This window comes from Plecotus auritus, assembly GCF_963455305.1.
Source record: "Plecotus auritus genome assembly, chromosome: 9".
NCBI classification, from domain to species: domain Eukaryota; kingdom Metazoa; phylum Chordata; class Mammalia; order Chiroptera; family Vespertilionidae; genus Plecotus; species Plecotus auritus.
This window is the reverse complement of record NC_137783.1, coordinates 41,487,812-41,511,917: the sequence shown is the minus strand read 5'-3', so window position 1 is coordinate 41,511,917 and position 24,106 is coordinate 41,487,812. Positions and strand designations below refer to the sequence as shown.

At 37.2% G+C, this 24,106-nt stretch overlaps 1 protein-coding gene across 3 annotated transcripts in view; it reads left to right on the top strand.

Annotated features, from left to right (window-relative positions):
* Nucleotides 1–24,106, top strand: part of CTNNA3 (catenin alpha 3) — a 1,399,627-nt gene that overhangs the window by 927,418 nt on the left and 448,103 nt on the right. For all 3 annotated transcript variants that reach the window (XM_080687956.1, XM_080687955.1, XM_080687954.1), the window contains exon 11: nucleotides 15,979–16,135. In XM_080687956.1, coding sequence (XP_080544082.1) covers nucleotides 15,979–16,135 — 157 coding nt within the window. The remainder of the gene's footprint in view (nucleotides 1–15,978; nucleotides 16,136–24,106) is intronic.

Genomic DNA, 24,106 nt, shown 5'->3' with positions numbered 1-24,106 from the left:
AACATTCTATGCCTGGCTTCTTTTAGTTAGTATTACCCTTTTGAGACTCATTTGGGTTGAAATTTGGACAGGAAATAATAACAAAGAAGAGGAATGTGAGCATCATTGTAGATTCATCATGGAAATCATTGGATTGATTTTTAACAAATGGGTTAAAAAACATTGGTAATTATTAAGGTTCATGGGGTTGGGGTGTGAGAGGAAAAACCTCAGCAAAGGCTAGCATATGCTGTAAATAGTTCATGTAAACCTAATTGTTATACTTTAATTTAAAAAAATGGATATGTAAAGTTAAGGAAAATAATCACAAGAATTTGTATGTGAGAACCATTCACCTTAAAAGATAAAGCCTGAAAAGAAATAATTTCTAATTTCACATAATTTTGAAAGGTATATGAAAGATGAGCACAGGCTTATCAATTGATGAACTAGAACTTGGAATGAAGCTCTTTGCCCATCAGCCCCCACCTAGATCCAATTCTGGCTCTTTTAAATCCCAGATACCCTTATACTAGACCAGTGATCGGCAAACTCATTAGTGAACAGAGCCAAATATCAACAGTACAACGATTGAAATTTCTTTTGAGAACCAAATTTTTTAAACTTGAACTTCTTCTAACGCCACTTCTTCAAAATAGACTCGCCCAGGCCGTGGTATTTTGTGGAAGAGCCACACTCAAGGGGCCAAGAGCCGCATGTGGCTCGCAAGCCGCAGTTTGCTGACCACGGTACTAGATGGTTGTCTCTCTGTTGTGTTTTTAAGAATTATTTTAAAGGAAAAACAAACCTAAAGTTACCGTCACTCACGCTCACCTACAACTGTTCATGTGAGAAACGACTCAACCTCATTTCTACAATTTAGAACATCTATGCTAATCACTTGCAATTTGGATCTTGTTTTCTGTCAAAAACAACATGTGGCATGTCTCTTTAAATCAGGGCTCAATAGTCCTCTCTTGTGTCTCAGTTTCTACTGATCTCAGAGATGACCATCTAACTTTTTGGGCTGGATCTCCTCTAAGCTAGAAATTACCAACATGAATTGCATGGAAAACAGATAACCTGTATGAGTGAGACCACTCCAAATATTCCAGCCACCCAGTCATTTTGTTGTGATGCTGTTCTTCACACACAGACAGAAATGTAATGTTGTTTTCATAGACTCCTCACATAAGTTTCTATGTAAATGTCCTCTCATCCCAAACAGAAGATACATTCTAGTTCAGGGATCATGGCTTGTATATGTATCCCAGTGTTTTAAAAAAGTAGGTATTTAATGCTATTTTTGTTACTGGTATTTGTGATGATACTGTTTCTTTCTTCTTCTTCTTTTTGGTGATAATAACAAATAAAAATAAAGAAGGGTAGCTTGATGGAGAGAAAATGGGTTAGTCCATTTACTGAGTTAGTAGGTAAGGAAAGGAAATATTTCTTAAACATCAACCAGGAACTACTATAGGGATTTTAAAGAAGTGATTTTAATCTTTTAGATTGATGCTTTTAAGTAGTTAAGGTACCTATGAACGACCTGGGGATCTTGGTAAAATGCAGATTTTGATTAAGTAGGTCTAGGGCGGAACCTGAGATTCTGCTTGTCTATCAAGCTCCCAGGTGATGCTCATGGGACTAGTCAGCCTGTGACACTTGAAGCAACAGGTTTTGCACAAATTATGAGGTAATATAATTATGATGACAGTATCCATGGGGGTAACAGTTGTAGTTTATCATACCCCATCTTACTGGAAGGAAAGCTCTACTCTACAAGGCTATTAAGTTAGATAATAGTGAGCAACAAATAAAACTGATAAGTTAAGTTGGGGAATAATAAAATAATAGATCTAGAAAAAAACAAACAAAACACCACAATAATCCAAACAGGTTAAGCCTAAAGAGTGAAGTGCAATAACTGTCTCTAAACATGCTCCTTTCCTACTCAGCTAAACACTAGCTAGGATGAATTTTGTTTACCTTCGAACACATTTCTCTTTTCTTTAAAGCCACAGCAGCTCCTGTCAACAGGAAGCTTCAAGTCAGCAGTTTTCTTTATTCTTTCAATGAGTAGTCTATCCAGTCCCATATGCAAGTGACATTTTGATAATTATTTAAAAGCTTCATCAATAATGTCTCAAATGCCTGATTCAGTGGAGTCATGTGTCTGTTCTGAAAGCACTCAAGTTGAACTCTCAGAAAAGCAAGCACTTCCCTTTTGGATGTGATGGCTGCAACACAACCCCATGCTTAAAATGTGCCATAGGAAGGGCTACTCAAGCTCAAAGACCACAGGTCCAAACACTGCAGATTAATAAACAATAAGCTCGGGAAACATATTTTCCCCAGAAATACCAAGTCCGCCTATTTTAAGTTCATATTGGCCAATTACCCTAACATTTCTAAGGCCACTATCCAGAAAGTGCTCAAGGTATTTTAAAGGTATTTCTTTGACCACAGAGCTGGTCTTCCTTACTCTGTTTTCTTATACAGATAAATTAAATGAAGAGGAAGGGGGAAATTTTAAAGTGCATGTCACTAAAAGGTAACCAGTGAGGAATTATTTTGAGGCAATGGGAACATGGGTGTCTTCATACCCTTTGGGGTGTGTTATCTAATCTTAAGAAAATATCAATGGTTGATTTCCTGAAGGGTGGTTGACTTTGTGATATGACCTGAGAAATGACTTACCTCTTTTGCCCTATGAATACAATAAAAGGCTTTTTGAGAACATGGTGTTCCCTTTGGGGTTTTTTTTGTTTGTTTGTTTGTTTTTGTTTGTTTTGGCTTTGAGGAGAATATTAACCCTTTTTTGGTGATTTTAATAAAATCATAGATAATGCTCCATTTTTAAAGCACTGTGAAAATGGAAATGAATGGGAGCCACAAAAGTTTGCCTTGAGTTTATCTCACATAAACATAAATAAACTAAGCAAAGTCTTAATTTCAATGGAAGATTTTCCAAACTTAATAAATAAAACCAGTGTATGGACTGGGTTCTGTGTTATCATCAATCTCACCTTAGCATTCAAGAATTGGGGGGGGCAAGAACTGGGTGCAAACGGTGAAGGGAGCACAGGGTACAATTAGTAGTTACAGAATAGTTGCAGAGAGGTAGATTACAGCATAAGGAACATATGCAGTCAGTAACATCATGATAACCATGTATGGGGCTGGGTGGGTATTTGAAGCAGCAGGGAGACCACTCTGTAAAGTACCCAATTTTCTAGCCACTTGGATGTACAACTGAAACTAATACAGAGTAATATTGAATGTAAACTACAATTGAAAAACTAAAAACTGAAAAATATATGTTATGTAATGTATAAAATAAAAAAATAAAATTTCACCTTTAGGTAACAATAAAAAGAATATTGAACTTTCAATGAAAGTGAAATCTACACCCTTTAACTCAAAGATGTGGTCTGCTCTTTGTGACTGGGGGTCCCAATTCCATTCTTTCTTACTACTGTGGATCATTGGTTTCTATGATTTAAATTAATGACCAGGTTTGTACAGGAGATGATTGTTACATTTTCCTCATATGTTGTAAATGGTTTTTTTTATAATCATTTGTCAAACTGAAGAAACCACTCACATTATTTGGAAAGTGGAGACAATTTCTATAAAAGGAAAAAAAAAGAATCTGCCACACACAAAAAATAAGCCAACCATACTTAGAAATGTCATTTGTCTTTTTTTGGTAAAAATTGAGTCCCACATAAAATGCTTTGCTTGTAATTTAATCTCGGTCTTTTGTGACTGATAATTTTGCTCCCCTAAACCATGTCTTCTAGTCTTTATTTCCATCACTGAACCACCATGAATTGAGTAACTCTAGCCAGAGACTTTGGAACTATTCTTGATTCCTTCTGGATTCTGATCTCTCACATTCAACCAGTCATAAGTCTGTGAATTCTGCATGTTAATTATCCCTCAGATCTTGCTTCCATTGCAGCTTTAGCCTTAGCTGACTATGAAGTAATGTAGACCTCTCCCTTCCATCTCTCACCCTGAGGCTGGAAATAAGGCTGGAAAATCAGAAGGAAGCACAGTGTGTCTTATGTCAGAAAACTCAGTCATCACGGGAATTTCAATTGGTCTGCATCATGGAGAGCATCCAGTCCTTCCTAATCTGTTACACAAAATGATATGAGCTTTTCCATGGGCTCGGCAGCTGCTAAAAGCCGTTGTTGGTTTGTCACCGGAGAAAATGTCCCCCTGTCCTTAGTTTTGTGTCCTACTACTCAATCTAATTTAGAGTCCAACTCCCAGGAAGCAGTAGTATTTTATTCCTGAGTTCTATACATAGCCCAGTGTATTCAAGTCTGTAATTAAAAACCACAGCCTTATTTATCTTTTACTATGCACATTATGGCTCGAGCCTGCCCAGCACAAAAGAATAGCACGGTAAAATTAAGAATTTCAGGTCTGCATTCAGCAAATAGGGGCTATTTTCCTGTGTATAATGTTATTATTTCTTCCTAGGGCAGTATCTATCAACCAACTCATTTGTAACTGAGAATCAGATTATTTGTTTGTTTTCCTTAAGAAGCATACTCACAAAGAGACTTCTCCTGAATGTAGGCCATTGCTTCTTCAATATGTAATTGTGTAAATAACTAGTGCATTGCTGGGGCATTTTGCAACAGCAGGGAATGTGCTTCAGCAATTAGGGACTCTGGGTTGTGGAGAGTAAAATAAATATCCAAAACTTTAAAAATCTCTTGTGACCAAGAAGTAATCTTCTCCAAGGTAGTAGTACATTTTAAATGATAATGCTAAGAATTACTTGATAGGGAAACATGATTATTTTTCCTTCCATTTCCAGAATGAAAATGGCACTTTCCTCAATGCCCTGACTCTTAATCACTTGAAAATACCAGGGAAAAAATTTGGTATAATAATACCTTAAGTTTGTATAGTTCATTTTTGTTTTCAAATCACTCCCAACATACTTTACTGTTTAGTTTAAAATAATTCTATAGGCTTGCCATTATATTCCAAATGTAAAAAAAAAAGATACAAAGATTGAGTTGCCTGAGCTATAGACAAATCTTCTAATTTAAGAAAGGCAACACTTTTTCATTCTCAGCATAGATGAAAGGAAGAAGAATAGAAAGTTAGGGGAACTGATGCTAGAGAGATAAACAGGTGTCAAGTATTTTAGGCTTATAGCCATGCTAAGTACTTATGCATTTATCCTAAAATAAAAAGAGAAATGGCAGATTCCTGAAATTTGTGATTAGGAAATTTCAGTTTGTAGGGAGTAGGAGCAGAGTTAGAATTACTTCAGTTGTCCCATTGGAAGATAATGTTAACATAGAGTAGGGTTGGGCCAGTGGACCTAGTAGCCTAGAAGTCAAAGTACTGGGTAAAGCACATTAAGAATATTTCTTTTCTAGGAACCCATTAGAGAGAGAGAGAGAGAGAGAGAGAGAGAGAGAGAGAGAGAGAGAGAGAGAGAGAGAACAAAAGCAAAGAGAAAGACCCAGCTGGTGGTGCTCAGTGGTTAAGCATTGGTTGGATTTCCTGTCAGGGCATATGCCCGGGTTTCAGGCTCAGTCTCTAGTAGGGGCATGCAGGAGGCAGCTGATTGATGATTCTCTCTCATCATTGATGTTTCTTTCTCTCCCCCTCTCCCTTCCTCTCTTTGAAATAAATTAAAACATATTATTAAAAACAAGAACAACAAAGCAATGAGAAAAAGGAGACAGAGCAACTCATCTTTGACTATTTCAACACAATTTGTACTCTATATCCTATCTCTTCTTAATACATCTTGGAAGCTGAGAAATAATATTGCTTATGTGGTCTGGATTGCATATACTTGTTAGCCTATATTGAATATTGTTCACATATTTCCCTCTCAACACCCTTAAAATAATTTTTTCTGAGTTGGTCTTGTCTAATGTTTTCTACCTTAGATAAACAGTAGGAACATAGTAAATATTAATTGACAATATTAAACTTGCTCTGGTCGGGTTTCTCAGTGGTTAGAACATTGGTGTCCCTGGTTCAATTTCTGATCAAGGTCACATAAGTTGGTTGCAGATTACCCAGTCCTGGCAGGGGTGTATGCTGGAGACAGCTAATCGATGTGTCTCTCTCACATCTATGTCTCTCTTCTCTCTCTCTCTCTCTCTCTCTCTCTCTCTCTTTCTCTCTCTCTCTCTCTCTCTCTCTCTCTCTCTCTCTCTCCTCCTTCCTTCCATCCCTCCTCCCTCCTTTCCACTATCTCTAGAAATCAATGGAAAAAATATGCTGGGTTGAAGATTAAAAATAAAAAAGTTAAATGTTCTAAAGTTACACGAATTCCTTTTACCTCATGGCACCGAATCTTCAGAAATTCCAAATATGTGGAGAAAATATCTAATTCCAAGCATTCAGACATTGCAAATATATGCTTTTTTTTTTTTTTACCTTTGTCTTATTTTAAAACACATTTTGGCAGTTAATAAATAACTTGCATTTTGCCTTTACTTTGTATAAAATTGGATGTTGCATTAAAGTGAACTTTGCAGATGCTTCTTACATAAAATATCTGTTTTCAAAAAGGGAATTTATTAATTTGGCAATGATATCAAATTAATTTTTAATTCCTCTACTTGAACTCAAATAATTTGGAAGGTAGTCCATATTTTTTTCTACTCCAAATTCTAAACTTATTAAATTTAGAATTTAATGGATCAGATTATAATGGATCAAAAAATCTCTGTTGTTTCTGCCTTTTCATCATCGGACATTAAAGTATTTTCTAATACCTTAAAATGTCACATATATTATTGGTTTCAGAATTTTTTTTTCTCTTTTTATGTCAAATGTTCTCTTATTTTAGTTTTATGTTACAGGTAAATCACAAAAATATAATGTTTTTGTAGACTCTGTTTTCCTTATGTTCATATATTTTTAACCAAGGAACATTTTCATAATTAGCATATCAAAGTGATTGTTGAACCTATCAAAATTGTAAATTCTTGGTGTATGTGTATTTGTGTATATATTGGTTAGATTTCCTAAGTATTCTTTACATTTTTTCCAAAGTATCTGCATGGAAGCAAATATTCATAAAATTTCTAATCCTGGCTAGGCAAGTATTAGTTGTTTTAATCACCTAATCTAATTAAATTCTGCCAACAACCTTTGCAATAAACATTTTTATAGACATCACAGATAAAGAAATTGAGACTCAGAGAAGAAGCAATTTGTCTACAATCACACAAAATTAATAAGTAATGAAGCTGGATTAAAAGCTGGATCTGACCCAAATACCATTTTAATTTATCTACAAAACCTACTTATTGATAATTTTATTATGCCAAACAATTTATTTGATATTCTTTTAATTGCTCATTTACTTATTTGATTTAATATGTTATCCTATCCTAATAATTAGTATAGATGAAAAGAAAATAGTTTGATTTTTATGTGAAATTATTGTTTTTTAAAGATCTTCTGGGGAGCATTGTTTTTGCTCTTTATTACATGTTCCATAACCTAAATAATCATAGGTTGAATTTTTCTTCTTTTCTCTACCAGTATGGACGAAGAGGTATGAAAGCTCCTATTAGAATATATAAAATAAACATATATGGCTTTCAAAGCCATATACTCCCAGAAATCAGCTTTGCTCCTTCCCTGTTTAAAAATTACTTTGACCCCTAGAGTAGGTTATTTCAGTTTCTTGGATGTGTATCCAAAGGCAAGGTAAAGCCTCATAAGAAGTTCTAGTGTGAATAATCCTATCCTGCAGGGATCATCCTTTCATGGAGTAAGGAGATTACAACCTGGTGAGGCCATAGCTGAATGCAGTCTAATTAACTATCTAAAGCTGTGGGAGTCCATGGCAAATAATGTGCCCTCACCATCACCACTCCTCAGCCTGGAAATGCCTCCATTATCTATCTATATATATATAAAAGCCTAAGTGACCGAACAACCGAATGACTGGTCGACCGGTTGACCAGTTGCTATGATGCACACTGACCACCAGGAGGCAGATGCTCAATGCAGGAGCTGCCCACTGGTGGTCAGTGAGCTCCCACAGCCAACCTCCCTCAGTCTCTCCCCCCATCTAGCCAACCTCCTGCAGTCCCTTCCCCCCGCCAGTTACCCCCCATCTGCCCAATCTCCAGCCAGGCCGAGGGACCCCACCCATGCACGAATTCATGCACTGAGCCTCTAGTTTAACATAAAGATGTGACTATGGAGATTCATGACGACAAATATTGCATAGTTTACTATTAAAATGCAAGGATGATTTCTCATAAATTAAGTATAATATAAGAGAACACAACAAGGAAAAGATTGTAAAAACTAGGGAAATATGGAAAAACCAACACAGAAAGTGAGAAACATTTGGTAATAGGACAAAATTTCAAGAACTAAGGAAGAAATGCACAGAATGGAAGCATTGAATTCTATGTCATTAGCATGGAATTGCTACAATTCCAAAATCATTGCAGTGTTACTCTGAAATGGATGTCCTATAAATTCACCTCACATTTTAGCTTAGCTGTATTGGAGGTATCATATATCTAGTTATTTTAATTTTGTCTCCATGCGATGACACTGAGGTAATCAGACCTATAGGTACTCACACATAACTCATCTTTTTAATCCTCAAAGTGCTTTTGTTATATTAACTAAGATTTTAAAGATTATTTGTATCAATGCCAATATTGAAATATCCCAGGAAAAATTAAATTGCATAGATTTATTTTCACTTCTTAAGTAATTATTTTCAGAAGTCTCTTAAGAGAAGAAGTACATATATCAGATGATAGTATTAAACCTGTATGTTCCCTTATAACTAGTGAAATTGAGCATCTTTTCATATATCTGTTTTCTATTTGTATTATCTTCTTGGGAAAAGTGTCTATTCAGGTTTTATGCCCATTTTTTTTTAACTAGATTGTTTGGGTTTTTATTTTGTTGTTGAATTATATGATTTCTTTATATATTAGCACCTTATTGCAGGTATTGTTTGCAAATACCTTCTCCCATTCTGTTAGTTGCCTTTTTGTTTTGTTGATTATTTCTTTTGCTGTGCAGAAGCTTTTTAGTTTGATATAGAAAACAGTATGGGGATAGGGGGAGGAGGGTGAAGACGGTAAAAGGGGTCAAATATAAGGTGACAGAAGGAGGCTAAATTTTGAGTGATGAGCACAAAATTCAATATATAGAATTATGCACCTGAAATGTATATAATCTTATTAACCAAGGTCACCCAATCTACACTAATAATAGAGGAATATGCAAATTGTCCAGGACACTGTCACAGCAACAGTAACGACCAAACAGCAGGCTGCTTGGGGCAACCAGGCCAGCAGGGGGGTTAGTGAGGGATCACCAAATGACTGAACAGCAGGCTGTGTGGGGCGACCAGGCCAGCAGTGAGGGCAGCTGTGGGTGACCAGGCCGGCGGGGGGGCAGTTGGGTGCAACCAGGCCAGTAGGGGAGGGCAGTTGGGGGTGATCAGGCTGGCAGGGGAGGGCAGTTGGGGGCGATCAGGTCAGTAGGGGAGGGCAGTTGGGGGCAATCAGGCCGGCAGGGGAGGGCAGTTGGGGCTGATCGGGCTGGCAGTGGAGCAGTTAGGCATCAATCAGGCTGGCAGGCAGAAGCAGTTAGGGGCAATCAGGCAGGCAGGCAGGCAGGCAAGCGGTTAGGAGCCAGCAGTCCCAGATTGTGAGAGGGATGTTTGACTGCTGGTTTAGGTCCAATCCCTGTGGGCCTAAACTGGCAGTCAGACATCCCCCAAGGGGTCCCAGATTGGAGAGGGTGCAGGCCCGGCTGAGGGACACCCCTCCCATGCACAAATTTCATGCACCGGGCCTCTAGTAAATTTAATAATAATTTAAAAAATTTGGATGTTCATATCTGAAGAAACCTGAGAGGGATCACATAACTCAAGCCCTGATCCCTCTCCCCAGAGCACACATACCTATAACTTCTGGGAAAATGAACCCTGGGAGAGTTGATATGACTCTGCTGTGGACATAAAATCAGTCTGAAGCAAAATAAACCTCTAACTTAAGCCCCTTGGCTTCTAGTCTAGAGTTCCTTCTATAACTTTGCACAAATTATTCTATTTTTTTTTTTTTTGCCTCCATTGTCTCAGCAGTGAAATGAGAATACTGAAAGGACCTTTCTCCTTTGATTAAAAATTTTAATGCAAATTAAATACTTGGAAACCATGCCTGGAATATTGTAAGATCTCAATAATGTTAGTCCTATGATTACTACACTATTTTACTATTTTCAACTAAATTTCAGAAATGAAATAGAAACACCAAAAGGGAGGATGGAAGGAGTAGCTTGTCTTCAGAAAGGATGAAGTACTATAGAATGTTTAAAAAGACTTCTTTATCGGTAGTGCTATTTTCTCTAAGGAAGCAAAGTCAAAGCCTTGTTATCAAGACCAAGTTTAGATAAAATATTGCAGTGGAATCCATGCTCATTTTATAATTTCAGACAATAGGTAGCTTTTTATGAAAAATACATGGTTTGACTGTTGCAAACCAGGCTATGTGGGGCCTAAAGTTCATGCAATTTTGAAGGTCTTTCTTCAAAAAAAGTTAGTATTTATTTAGAATGCAAAAATAAATGATAACTAGTTAATAATTTTTACATGTTGACAAATACCAAAGTTTTAAAAAATCTAGAAAAATGATATAATATATGCATTATTATCTGCCAGACACACATCCATGTATCTTCTTTGTTTGCCTTTCTTTCCCATATCTTATTCTTTCATTCTCTTTCTTCCTTCCATTCTCCTTCCTTCCTTTTTTCCTTCCTTTCTTCTTCTTTTTTTCTTTTTTGCTGCACACTGTTGATTATCTCTTAAATAACAACTTATTTTATAAAGCCCTTACTATAGACAATCTAGGAAGATAATTCAGTTTTTGCACTTAGGAGGGATATAGGTTCTATCACAATATGATGTCAGTGCCACCGTATGAGTGTAGTAAAGGACATATACAGAAGAAACTGTAAACCTTTTCAAATTAGCCCACTAAACTAAACTAAATATACACCCAGCTTAGCTTCCCTTAGCTGGATCCCAAAATCCTTGTGGCAAATTTTACTCGAACAAATGACCATGTGGACACGTTTCCTGGGCCTTTCCAGGATCTTAGATGGAACCTATACAAATAAGAGGCCCTGAAGTACAAATGTATAATACCTAGAGGGAAACAAAGTAAACCCCGAGACAGACTAAAAATCCTATATATTCTGAATCAAGTTTAGAATTTTGAGAGTTTCCCACAGCAAGTGAAAGCATGATGTCATAAAAATATTCTGATTTAATATAACTACTCAAAATGATAGTGAATGTAAACTGTAACTGAAAAATATTTTTTAATGGGAGGGAGCTTAGCCTAAAATAGGCTGAGGCCTTCGTCCCATGTCCCGGTAGAAAGGGTAGGAGGCCTGAAGGAGGTAGAATGGGACCTGCTGAGACTAGGCGGGCTTTCACCAGGGGTGCCTAATGCCCCCAGGCACCAAGGCTGACAGGAGCTAGTTTGAACAGACCTCTGTGAGGCCGGAGAAATGAAGATCAGTCAGAGAGAGAAGCAGCATCAAACACAGCCTCCATCAGTGAGCACGGGCAGGAAATGCTGGGAGAGCAGAAGCCAGATACAAAGAGGAAAGAACCCAGTAGAGGTCTCAGCATAGTTCCTTGGGTTCCATGTCCTGCTCCTATAATCTTGCTCAAATCCTTTGCTCTCCTTACTTGCTGGACAAAATCCCACTTTTTTTTTTTTTAAACAGCCTTTTCTGTAGGGACTAGACATAGGAAACTATGTAAAAGGCTATTAAAATAGTCTAGTTAAGATGTAATAAAATTCTGAAGTATAAAGACACCGTTTCAAAGGCGAAATGACTGACCAGGTGATTCACAGGGTCGTGTACGCATCTCAACCATAATGTAAACACAAAAGCCTCAGAAAGCAATACAGCTCATGTCAGTCCTGTTTAGGTAGCCTGGGGAGGATTGAGGAATGGTCTCTTTTTGTTTCCCCCTCCCTCTAGATATATAGGAAAAATGCCAGGAGTGTGGCATTGGGATGAAGATTTTCTTCTCCCTTAAACAGGGCTAGCATACCTTCCGAATTTTGTCTGTTTTAGACTCAAGCTAAATATCAGGAGAACCAAGTAGGATAGAGTTTTATCATAGTGTACAGTGTTGAGTCAGATAAACTGGATCATTAGTACAACTGCCAATGTCCTTTAAAAATATAGTCTGTGTTATATTCATGCCGCCTTGTCCCCAATGAGGGTTCTGCACCAGGACCACTTTAAAAGTATGCCTCTCTGTGAATTTCAACACAGACACCTGTGTGCACAGTTGTCTAATTGCAGGGAAAATTAAACACCAGAGACCAGAGCCTTAAATATATACTGTAAGTTAATGGGTTAATAAAACTCTAAAACTGAACTCCAGGAATACTGTACAGTAGTTATTTCTCAAAGTAGTGTGTGCTTTCTTAGAATTTCATGTGTTCTTTCATAAAAAAAGAAATAAATAAGAGAATATCAACATAATGTTTTCAAACCACAAATTTTTCCCTTCCTCTACCCCCAATAATTTGTTGGAAGTCATTTAAGTCAAGTGCAGCCTTTAGGTTACTTAGTAGAAAAAGATTATTTTTATTGTTTCCATGTTATGGTGGTAAAATTTGAATCCTGTGTCCAACATTCTGCTACACTAATGAGGCCTGTTTTCCAAATTCCAAAGCAATTTTTAGTTCTCATTATTCTTGATTCTACTACATTTGACTTTTTGAAAAACTTCTTTCTCATACTGATCTTTAATATCTCAGTTTTCTACCTCCTTTTTTATGGTTCTTTTTCTCATCTTTAGCACTTCCGCTTTGTGAATACTTTCCAAAGGTGTTTTTCTCCTCCCTCTGCCTATCGTATCCTTTGATTTTCTTCCAACTTCAATACTATGGCCTTTCTGCTAAACATTTCCCAGCAGGTGAGGTTATTCTCTATTTCACTGCTGGGTCATAACCTGTGTTATTGTTCCTTCCCAAAAGGATATCGCCTTATACTAATGTCTACTTATTTTTCAAATTTCAGTACGTTGGGGCATTTTTCCTCATGGAGCTGGGTACCTCTCCCAAATATTATAGGGTGTCATGTGTTTCCTTTTACAATAGGTCTTATGTTATAGCATGTATTATATACTGCAGTGGGTTTCAGTGCAGGAGACCCACCAGTGTCATCACTATCACCTGGGGACTTGCTATAAATGCAGATTATCAAGCCGCAAGGTGATTGAACTGACTTAGAAACTCCAGGGTGTGGCTTCATTTATGCTGTGTTTTCACAACCTCTCCAGGTGATTCTGATCCAGGCCAACTTTATAAGAACCACTGGGATGTTGCATTTGCCTGTGTGGCCTGTTTTAGGAACTATGGTGGCATCATTTTCATTGTGTCGTCACTAGTATCCAGTGCAGAGACAACTTTTTTATGAGCTCCAATTTCAGTTCTCTGATTGCTCTCTATGTAATTTGTACAGAGAACCAAGAGTCATTTCACAGTCAGCATCTGTGTTGGAAAGTTGACATCTAGTACCCCTCAGCAACACGATCCTCTAAAACAATTGCATACCTCTTGCTCTACTCCCTTTACTGACAAAAACAAACAAAAACAAACAAAAACTCCCACCTCTCCATTAGTCATGAAAAAGCCTTAGTAACCAACTTTCTTTGAAGAATAACTTCATTTATTCTGAGTATACAGCTAAAACACATCCACTATAGAAAATCTGAAAAATTCAGTTACACACACAAAGTATTTAACACCTGCGTGATATTTTTGGCAATAATCAACCTGCTCTCATCCTCCTGTAGTTAACTGAAAGTCCCATCAACGCCTTTTGATTGCCTCCAGCATGGCTCTTTTCAACCTACTTCTATCACCTACTGCCTAGCCTTCTATGCCAATTAATTTTTCTAAAGTGCATTTCTGAGTAAAGTGCTAAAAAGTCAACAGGACCCTCCAGTGCCTTCCAAATAAGACTACAGTCTGGAGTAAACAGTCGGGGACTCCTACAGGCTCTAGGAGGGACTGCTTCCCATTCTCACAGCATGTCCCCTGTTTTCTAACCTTTTGAATCTTGCCACTTCCCTGTCCCAGCATTCCTTTTCACCAGTGATTTTACTTAAATTTCCATTTCAATTTTGCTAAAATTGCAAACTTCTTACCTTCACCACCACTCCACTCCTTATCCCTTTCTCTACTCTGTTTTTTTATTTAGTTCTTACTAGTGACCTGGTGCAGGAAATTCATGCACATTAAAAGGGGATTAATTAGAGAAAATAATTTAATATTGCTATTTGCCCTTTCTCTATAATAGAAGTGTCAGAGATGAAAGAAAATTAGTAAAATATATATGAAAACCTTCCTCCTGTCAGAGTCTGGGGCACACCATGGGACCCAGAATCAAGTCCCCACCCACCCACATGCACCTCAAAATTGTGTGAGAACCAGACCCGGCCAGCCCCCCACATTGGGCTAGATCCAGACCCGGCCAGTCCCACTCTTGTCAAGCCCTGCTGGGCAGGGGGCATAGCCTCAGGTCCCCTGGCCCAGTGCCAGGACGGGGGGCATGGCCTGAGGTCCCCCAGCCCAGACCAGGGTGAGGGGCGTGCCTTGAAGTCCTCCATCAAGCCCTGCCAGGTGGGGGACATGGCCTGAGATCCCCTGTCAAGCCCCGCTAGGCAGGGGGGCACAGCCTCATGTCCCCCAGCCCAGCACCAGGAGGGGGCGCAGCCTCAGATCCCCCATCAAGCCCCGCTGGGCGTGGGCGTGGCCTGAGTTCCCCCGACCCAGCACTGGGGGTGCACCTTGAGGTCCCCTGTCAAGCCCCGCTGGGTGGGGGGCATGGCCTGAGGTCCCCTGTCAAGCCCATCCAGGCAGGGGGGCACAGCCTCAGGTCCCCTGGCCCGGTGCTGGGGTAGGGGGAGCGGCCTGAGTTCTCCTGGCCTGGCACTGGTGCTGGGGTGGGGGGAGCAGCCTGAGGTCCCCTAGCTCAGCACCAGGATGGGAAGCACACCTTGAGTTCCCCTGTCAAGCCCCACCAGGCGGGGGGCATGGCCTCAGGTCTCCTGGCCTGGCATTGGGGCAGGGGGTGGGGCCTGAGGTACCCTGTCAAGCCCTGATGGGTGGGGGCGCAGCCTGAGGTCCCTGTCAAGCCCCACAGGGGCGGAGGAGGGCATAGCCTCAGGTCCCTGCTGATTGCTTGTTAAGGCTCCTTATGGGAACTTGGCCTTAGCTGTGGGTGCAGCCATCTTTGTGATGGAGTGATGGTCACTTAGCATATTCCCTCTTTATTAGATAGGATAGCCATATAACAGAACATCTATTTCATTTGTTCAACTTGATAATTGACTATAATATAAAGTTCATTAAGACAATGATTTTTGTCTGTATCTTGTTCATAACCATATCCCTAAAACTTGAAACAGTGCTGGATACATAAAAGACACTCAAAATGTATTTGAAATATTGATTGACACATGAATGAACAAATGAATAAATAATGACTATGTCCTGTGAAAATTCAACAAGTCCTCAAGGAAGTCAGAGCTCTTACTCTTTCTGCTGAAGGTGAACTCTGTTCTCTAAAGACTATAAAACCATTATTTGTACTCATGACGTGTACTACATACTGAATTGAGTTATAATTATATGTTGCCTTCCCGTTGAGGAATATACAAATTCCTTAAAGGCAGATATCAATTATCTTTGTATCTCTTGTAGTTCTTAATGCACTGGCAGGTAATAAATAGTTCCAAAAGTAATTAAATTATTGTCAAAAGAAAAGAAAATTATTACCAAAAGCAAAAAGGGAGTTACCTGTGAGGGGACATTCTACCATTTTTCCTGTTGCTAAAATTGAATGTACCTATCTTTTTAAGAATAACTGTTCCCAAAGAAATCACTATGTGAACATTCCACATCTTTACAGGTTATTAATGCTGCACTTGCTTTGGCTGCAAGACCCAAAAGTCAAGTGGTCAAAAAAACCATGGAAATGTACAAGTGCACATGGGAGAATCATATCCATGTCCTCACAGAAGCTGTAGATGACATTACAAGCATTGATGACTTCCTTGCTGTATCTGGTATGTTTTTGATTTTTTAATTTATGCATTTGCTCTAGTCAGTTTTCTGAACCAGAAAAATACTGTGTCTAATTAAATTTATGCAATATAATGAGACATTGTTATTGCCAAGTGATGCTACATGTGATCTATTCTTAGTAATAAGTCTCATGTCTTGTGATCCTAAAAGAAACGTCTATTCTTGAGCAAAGCATAATTAAAAATAGTAGGTGGAAATCTTAGGCATATCCTGTTTTTTGTGTTTTTTTCCCAAATAAATCATCAGTTTCTCTTCTTTAAAATACTGATGTGTCTTGATTTCCCTGCATTTCTTTTCCAACCAAAATATTTCTACACTCAGAAAAAATGTGTATACTAATATATATGTTTATATATATTATACATATTTGATATACAATGTGTACTTCAACTACCAGTATATATGTTTGAATAATGGTGATGTAAAGGATCAAATAAACAAGTCTAAACATCTGACTACATCAGGAACAGAGAGGCGTGAGAGTCCAGGCCAAGCCCAGGTGATTCTCACCAGGATGATTCCCACCACAGATTGTGAAATTAATCTCATAAAGCCATATCCTCAGAATCATAACTCAGGTTTGATTATACTGTTCTAACAGCAAAGAACTAAAGGCTTTTCGGTTTTTTTTCATTCTCATAAAAATTAAGCCTCTCCTTAAAATAAATTATACATTTTTTGAGAAAGAGATTTCCTTGAGATGTGATAACATGCTTTTTTATCAAGCAAATTCTTATAAATTTCTAACATCATTTTATCTTTTTAAAGTTTTCCAATGTATTTTGTCTAACTTGTTGAACTCATTACTTTTACTTGTGTATATATATTCATTGTGAACAGTAGTTCCAGAAACCTAGTGTGTTTTCAATATTCCATAATGAAAAGAAAATGTGTGCTAATTATTTTAAAATTGGTTTTATTTCTGTAGAGTGAAAAACTTTGCAAATAATAGTAAATGTGTGGGAGAAAATATTAACATCCCTTGTTCCCACTATTCAGAAATAACAAACACTGATATCTGATTTATGTCCATCCATCATATAAATTATTTGCCTTTTTACACATAATGTTTGGCTGAATTTTCCCACATTAGTATAAACATCAAAAATCATTCACTTTTTCTCATTTTGTTACCATTTAGATAAATTGTAATTTTATTATTATGAACATGCTATGTTAAGCATATAATTTGAAATGTGAATCCATTCAACGTCTTATATTAGGGCAGTCTTTTGCAATTGCGTTGTTCAGTGCTAGGTTCTTTTTTTCAGGTAGTTCTTTTGGTTACAATGAAAGGAACCTGCTGATGCTACTTGATGTAAAGGCACTTTTATTGGTATACTGATGGCACAACAGGAAGAGTCTCCTGAACACACAAGAACAGGAACCGTAATTGGCCAGGTCTTGCATAATTAGAGAGACCGGGGTCTAAGTTACTCCTTGGGTCCTTAAGAGTAGGAACCCATGGTTTTGCTTTTCATTGCTAGATTCACCTGACCTAGCAACCTTCACAGTGTGCTACTTTCCATAAACAGCTTCAGTGTTTCAGAATATTTTGCCTGCATGTAACAGAAAACTCATATGAAAGTTGCTTACAGAATAAAACCTTTCTTTCATGTAACTAGATGTTTAAGGTAGTTGATTCTAGATTTACTACCCCTAGAATAACAGAAAACTTGGATAGGAATAGTCCATGTGGGGGGAGTATCTTATCACTAACATTATTAGAATTATTTGTACAGGGTAGTAATAAGAAATGGATTAATATGTAGTTGTTTCATTATTGTTTTTAAATTCTCTACAGAGATGCACACCATTATTTTCTATACTGGGGTGGACTGTTTCTACTTTGCTGGATTTTGGATGCTCTAGTTCAGTGGTCGGCAAACTGCGGCTCGCGAGCCACATACGGTTCTTTGGCCCCTTGAGTGTGGCTCTTCCACAAAATACCATGTGCAGGCGCGCACATACAGTGCGAATGAAGCTTCATGGCCCATGTGCAGAAGTCGGTTTTCGGCTCTCAAAAGAAATTTCAATCGTTGTACTGTTGATATTTGGCTCTGTTGACTAATGAATTTGCCGACCACTGCTCTAGTTGGTAGTGGTTTAAGGTAATTAATGACCTATGTAGGCATCGCTGGATTCTATTGAGCTTCCCTCATGGTTGAATCTCAAAGCATTATACCTCAGAGCATTACACAATATACCTAAAACAGGAAGAAAAGTGGATTGTTGGCTTGAACCTGTCAAGAAGGAAATCGTTCCCAGATGCCTTCCATAAGACTTTCTCATACTTGTTATAGGTCAGAATTTGATTCGTCCTCTACCTTTTCCTGGACCAATCACGAGCAAAAGCAAATGTGGTTCCCATGATGGACTTAGAGTGCAGATACATGGTTAACCCACATGACTGGGGACCAGAGAGAGTGGTATCCTAATTTGTAGCATTTGCTGATTTCTGTGGCATAAATACTCCCACGGTGGCAATTATCAAGCTACCAATGTGATGTCATTGAACTCTGAACTGGGAAGAAGTACATAAAAACAGCTCTTGTGACCTGGTATAAACAGATTCTAGCATACCACTGGGCTTATACCAGTCATAATTCAACCTTCCTGACTAGTCACTTACTATACAAACAACATCAAAAGTTTTATCTGCAGAAAAGAAGGAAAAAATGACTGTTGACTAAAGAACAAAATATGTTTGTCCCAAACACTGAGTGACATCCATTGCTTTATCAGATTTCTGTGCCTTCATTAACTTACCTTGTATTTAGCATGAGCCCCAGCGGTATTTCTTGTTACATCATAACTTTTCAACATCTGTTCCTACAGATAATGGCATCTTCTCTCAAAATCTTCCCAGTCAAATAAATAAGAAAGAATATAGCTGGGTCCAAATATCTTTTTAGTTCTATGGCTAGATCCTTAGGACCAGGCTAGAAGTCCTAAGTCTAAGACCATAGGCCAACCAATGGATGGGTTACTTTTTTTTCACTTGGCTAATTATAGTTCAAATTTCTGTGATGGGGCTGCCACAAGCTTGGTAGCATTTGTGAGGTGCAGATTTTCTTAGAAAAAGTTGCAGATGTGATCAGCAGTGAATGGCTTTTCTGGTACTTCTTTATAATGATCTTTTATCACATGTTGTTTGTATTCACAGACATCTGGTTCTGCAATTTGCCAGGTAGAACAACAAACAAGTTAGTTCATCGAGCATCTAAATTGTGAATTACCTAGAAAAATATTATGTTTTCAAATTTTATAAACGTTCTATCTTTTTCATGGGCTTTCTTTTAGTAGATAGAAATACTCCATTCTGTTTTTACATATAAGTAAAGAATAAGGGTCCCAAAAAAGACCTATTTTCTCCTGAGTCAGTTATAAAAATTCATGGATTCTCAAAACACCAGCTCTCCACATAAAAATATCGACCAAAATGACAGCTTAAAATTAGTGAGAAAATATTCTTAGACTTCATTATTTCATTGTCATTAAAAAAGGTAGAAATCACACTGATAAAATGTTTACCTTATAATAATGTTTTAGATTGTCCAATATTGACTAGAGGATCTTGAAATAAGGGTACTTTTGATACCAATTGTCTTTTATTTATCTATTTCAATTCCAAATATAGAAATATCATTGATGATTTAAAAATTGTATATTTATATAATCACCAAATTTCTCATGCTACACAATCAAAATGCCAATATTCAGAAGCCATTGGATATTTTGTTCTCTGCTATATGTAGAGAACTCCAAATACAAGTACAATCAGTTCTTTCTTGAAAATAATAAGGAATATAGCCACCTCACCAATTTATTATATATTTTAAAACTTTATGTGTAAAATTATAATGAAAGAGTAAATCTATATCTACTTGCAAAAGCAGAGAGATTTTTGGCAAACTGTTCTCTGACATTCAGTTGTGCAAGAGGCTTTTTATGGTTTTGTGTTATTTATGTCACTGTCATTCCACCAGTAATTAGAAAAAAATCTTCAAAAGGCATTGGTCCCCAAACTTTGTGTTCTATCACTGATGATGGAGCTTATCCCCACATCATTCACTATGCTTTTTATCACTCTCTGAAAATGCATGTAACAAAACACCTGTCAGAAAGTCTCTAGTCTGAAGATTCTTTGACTACATCAGAGTCTATCTTCTGTACAGACAGAAGATAAATCTATGTGATGAGATTTAAGAAGCTCTGTCTTTTCAGTCTGCCCTGCTGCCTGAAGTCTCCACCATTAGTAATGCATTTGGGAATATAAAAACATTTCATACCTCTGTTTAAGACACAAATTTGGAAGAAGTAACATATTAACATATGCATCAGCTTTTTGGACCATTGCATTAATTGACTCATGGTGAACAATAATCTCAAATAACTGAATTTAGAAGAAGTGAACTTTGATAGAAGAGAGAATGATTCGGACCATAAGAACTATTGAACAATTGCTAAGAACTAATGATATGTGAAGGCTGGTGAATATTTGCCCTTTAAAAAACTTTATTCCTTCCTTCATTAATTAAAAGGTGTTGCGTAATTTTAAGTACTGAACACTATGACTGGTATTGGTGATTTAATAATGAGTAAAAGTTACTAGAAGAGATAACTTGCAAGAGAGCTGTGAGAATGGGGATTATTGGAGAGAGGGGATCACAAGATGAATGGAGAAAGCCACTGGCATAGTTTGGAATTTTCTAAAAGAGAGATTGCCCATTTATTGATTAGAATTAGCTTGACTGTTCCCTTATTGTAAAGGGTGTTTTCACTTTAAAGATACCATCATATTGATTCTCGGTGAATTATAATATTGTAGGATGCTTGAGGATCTTTATTCCTTGTCCTAAATTTCTCTTTATGTCCACTTTCCTCTATATCCACTGCTATTATTCCAGGACAATCCATTATCTCTTACTTAAATTGCCTTATAATCTTTCTAATTGAACCTCCTGCTTCCAGAATTTTTCTTGAAGGCTTTCAATAGGTAATTTGCAAGATTAATTTTGGGGGTTTATGTATTATGCTTTCATTAACTGTCCTCAGCCTGGAATTAATATTTTTTTAAATCTTCAAATTATGACAAACAACTTCAATCATTAATTTTCACAATGTTCTATGACCTTGACTTAGTGACACAAAGATAACTGATACTGTCATCAAAAATTCACTAACAAAAGCCTCTGAGTCCATGACATTGTAGTGAACATGATCTTTGGCTTCTACAAAGTTATATATAAGTCATTTAACAAAGGAAAATAAAAATCAATAGATTTTCAATTTTTTTCTACCTTAGTACCAAATAAACACATAATAAAAAGATTAAACTTTTAAATTTATTGCACACATGCTGAGTATTATTAAATCCCAACAGAATGCTTATGGAATAGGTGTTGGGATAAAAGATGACCAATACAGTACATATCTATGCAAAGATAAATTATATAATACAATTATAACTAATAATTATCATGAATTGATTTATACATCGCTTCAACATACACTTACTTGAAATGTTAGTTGATTAAAGGCATCAAGGCATGGAGTGTTTCAATATTCAGATGCATTCTTTTAAAATTGAGATTTGAAATCATATTCTGCAATAATAAATTGTTGTAAGTGTATTGAATATCAACTATAGGCAAGTCAACATGCTAGGAAATGGGAGAGGATGTAAAAGAGGAAAAGGCATAATGCTTGCTTTCAGAGAACTCATAATCTAGTATATATAAAGCAGTTTCCAAAGAATTATAATAGCCATATAAACAAAATGTTGTGCAATGAATGCTGCTGGAATGTCAGGTATTGGGGGAAGCATAGTGGTTAAAGTAGATAGTGGTTGAACTGAATTGTTGAATTGAACCTTAAAAAAAAAATTGGAATGGCATCACAGAAAGATCGAAGCATGTGAAAGTGCACTGTGTTTGAGAGACAGCCAGTTGGCCAGTATTTCAGGAACAGAGGGTACATCTGGATTGGTACTGGGCTCAAAAGTCAACAGGTGCCATTATATAAAGTCTTGAACATTTGTAGAATGTAAATCGTCTAAAATTTTGACAAGTGTTATAGAGTACTGAAAACCATTCTGATAGAAGTAGATAGTGTAGTGCTCAGTAATGCTTTAATTGCTATTGGAAGTGAAAATAAACTCAATATAAAGTAGGTGTTCCCTCACTTTCTCAACCCCACCTCCAAGAAATAAAAACATAAGACTGGCACATCCAAGATGTGACAATAGGAAGATGAGGGGAGAGCCAGTGTGATGACTTAAACCTAAATCAGCTGAGTAACCCAGGTGTCCATTTACCAAGTAAAGAAGCTCTTCATCAGGAGAGTCCGGTGATGACCTGCAGCCAGGATCTTCTGTGTCATTGGCTCAATTAAAGAGGCAGTCTCGTGGTTGTAAGGTCGTTTTCTGCATTCTCTGTGATTACATTTACATTTTAATGTGGTAGTATATGGCTCAGTGATCATTGTGGAGACTGCAGAGAAATTATACACACAGCTTTACATAAGTCATGGAAAGACAGGGAGAAAGTGTGCATTCAAAAATGATTGAGTAGGCTTCCCTAAAGCAATCCATTGTTGCTCTATTGGTAATTATGTTTTGAATTACTGCCTGTACTTACATGACTGAAGAGTAGTTTGGGCATGTGAACTGATATTTATCATGCAGCATTTCGTGTACTAACAGGCAAGTTCACTCAAGATGCCCTCATTTGAATGAACAATAGGTATACTGCAGGACTGTTGTTTGAATGTTATAGATTGGATCTTAAGAAAAGCCATAATTAGAAATCCTTATTTTTTAAACTTTTTCAAAATCAGTCAGAGTTGAGAATTTTTAGCAGAACTTTAAGGTAGAGCTGGCATAATCATCAATAATCTCACTGATAAAATTAATAGCATGCAGGGCTTGTATTTTAGTCTTGTATAAAAAGATCATAAATAATTCCTAAATTTTGCAGATGTACTTTGTAAGTTATGTACTTACAAAGGCTATGAATGATAAAATAGGTATTTTATAAAAAGTTTTAAAAATTATCTCAGTGAATATATACAGTATTAATAACTATATTGCTTGCCATAGACAGACATATTGAGAGAAACTTTCAACAAAAACAAAGACTCAAAGTGAGTCTCATAATTGCATTTAAATTTAATTAATTCTGGGCAGTGTGTCAACTCTAAGCTCATGCATTTAATCAGTGTAATTTGGATAAATAAAAAGTCTTAACATGGTGAATCCTGCAGGGCATTTTATTCTTTTTTATTATTTTTTAAAATATATTTTTATTGATTTTAGAGAGGAAGGGAGAGGGGGAGAGAGAGACAGAAACATCAATGATGAGAGAGAATCATTGATCAACTGCCTCCTAAGAGCCCCCAACTGGGGATTGAGCCTGCAACCTGGGGATTGTGCCCTGACCAGGAATCCAACTGTGACCTCCTAGCTCATAGGTTGATGCTGAATCACTGAACCATACTGGCCAGACATTTTATAGATTATATGAGAGATTAAAAGGAAAGTTTCTTTTTACCATACAATATTCCCCCACCTAGGAATGAGGCCAAGATGTGCTAATGAGCATTCTGAAAGACCAAACACTTCAGCTAGAGATAAAGAGTTTTTAGGCAGAAAAAGTAGGATGACCCCTACCTACATGCCAAAGGTTTTCCATTGGGCCTAAAGTGAAGCATGTCTTGGGCTACTCATGCAGGTGCAGATACAAGATCTGGAAGTATGAAGCCATGTATATGAGCTTGCAAGTGTGTGTTGGCATAGATTTAGGGACTTTGATAGCTTCCTGGGACATTTTAACAGAACAATAGAACCCTCTGCTTCAGAGTGGTTCTAGAGCCTGTGCTGTGAACATCCTATCTAATAAAGATGGAATATGCAAATTGACTGTAACTCCACAACAAAGATGGCAGTGCCC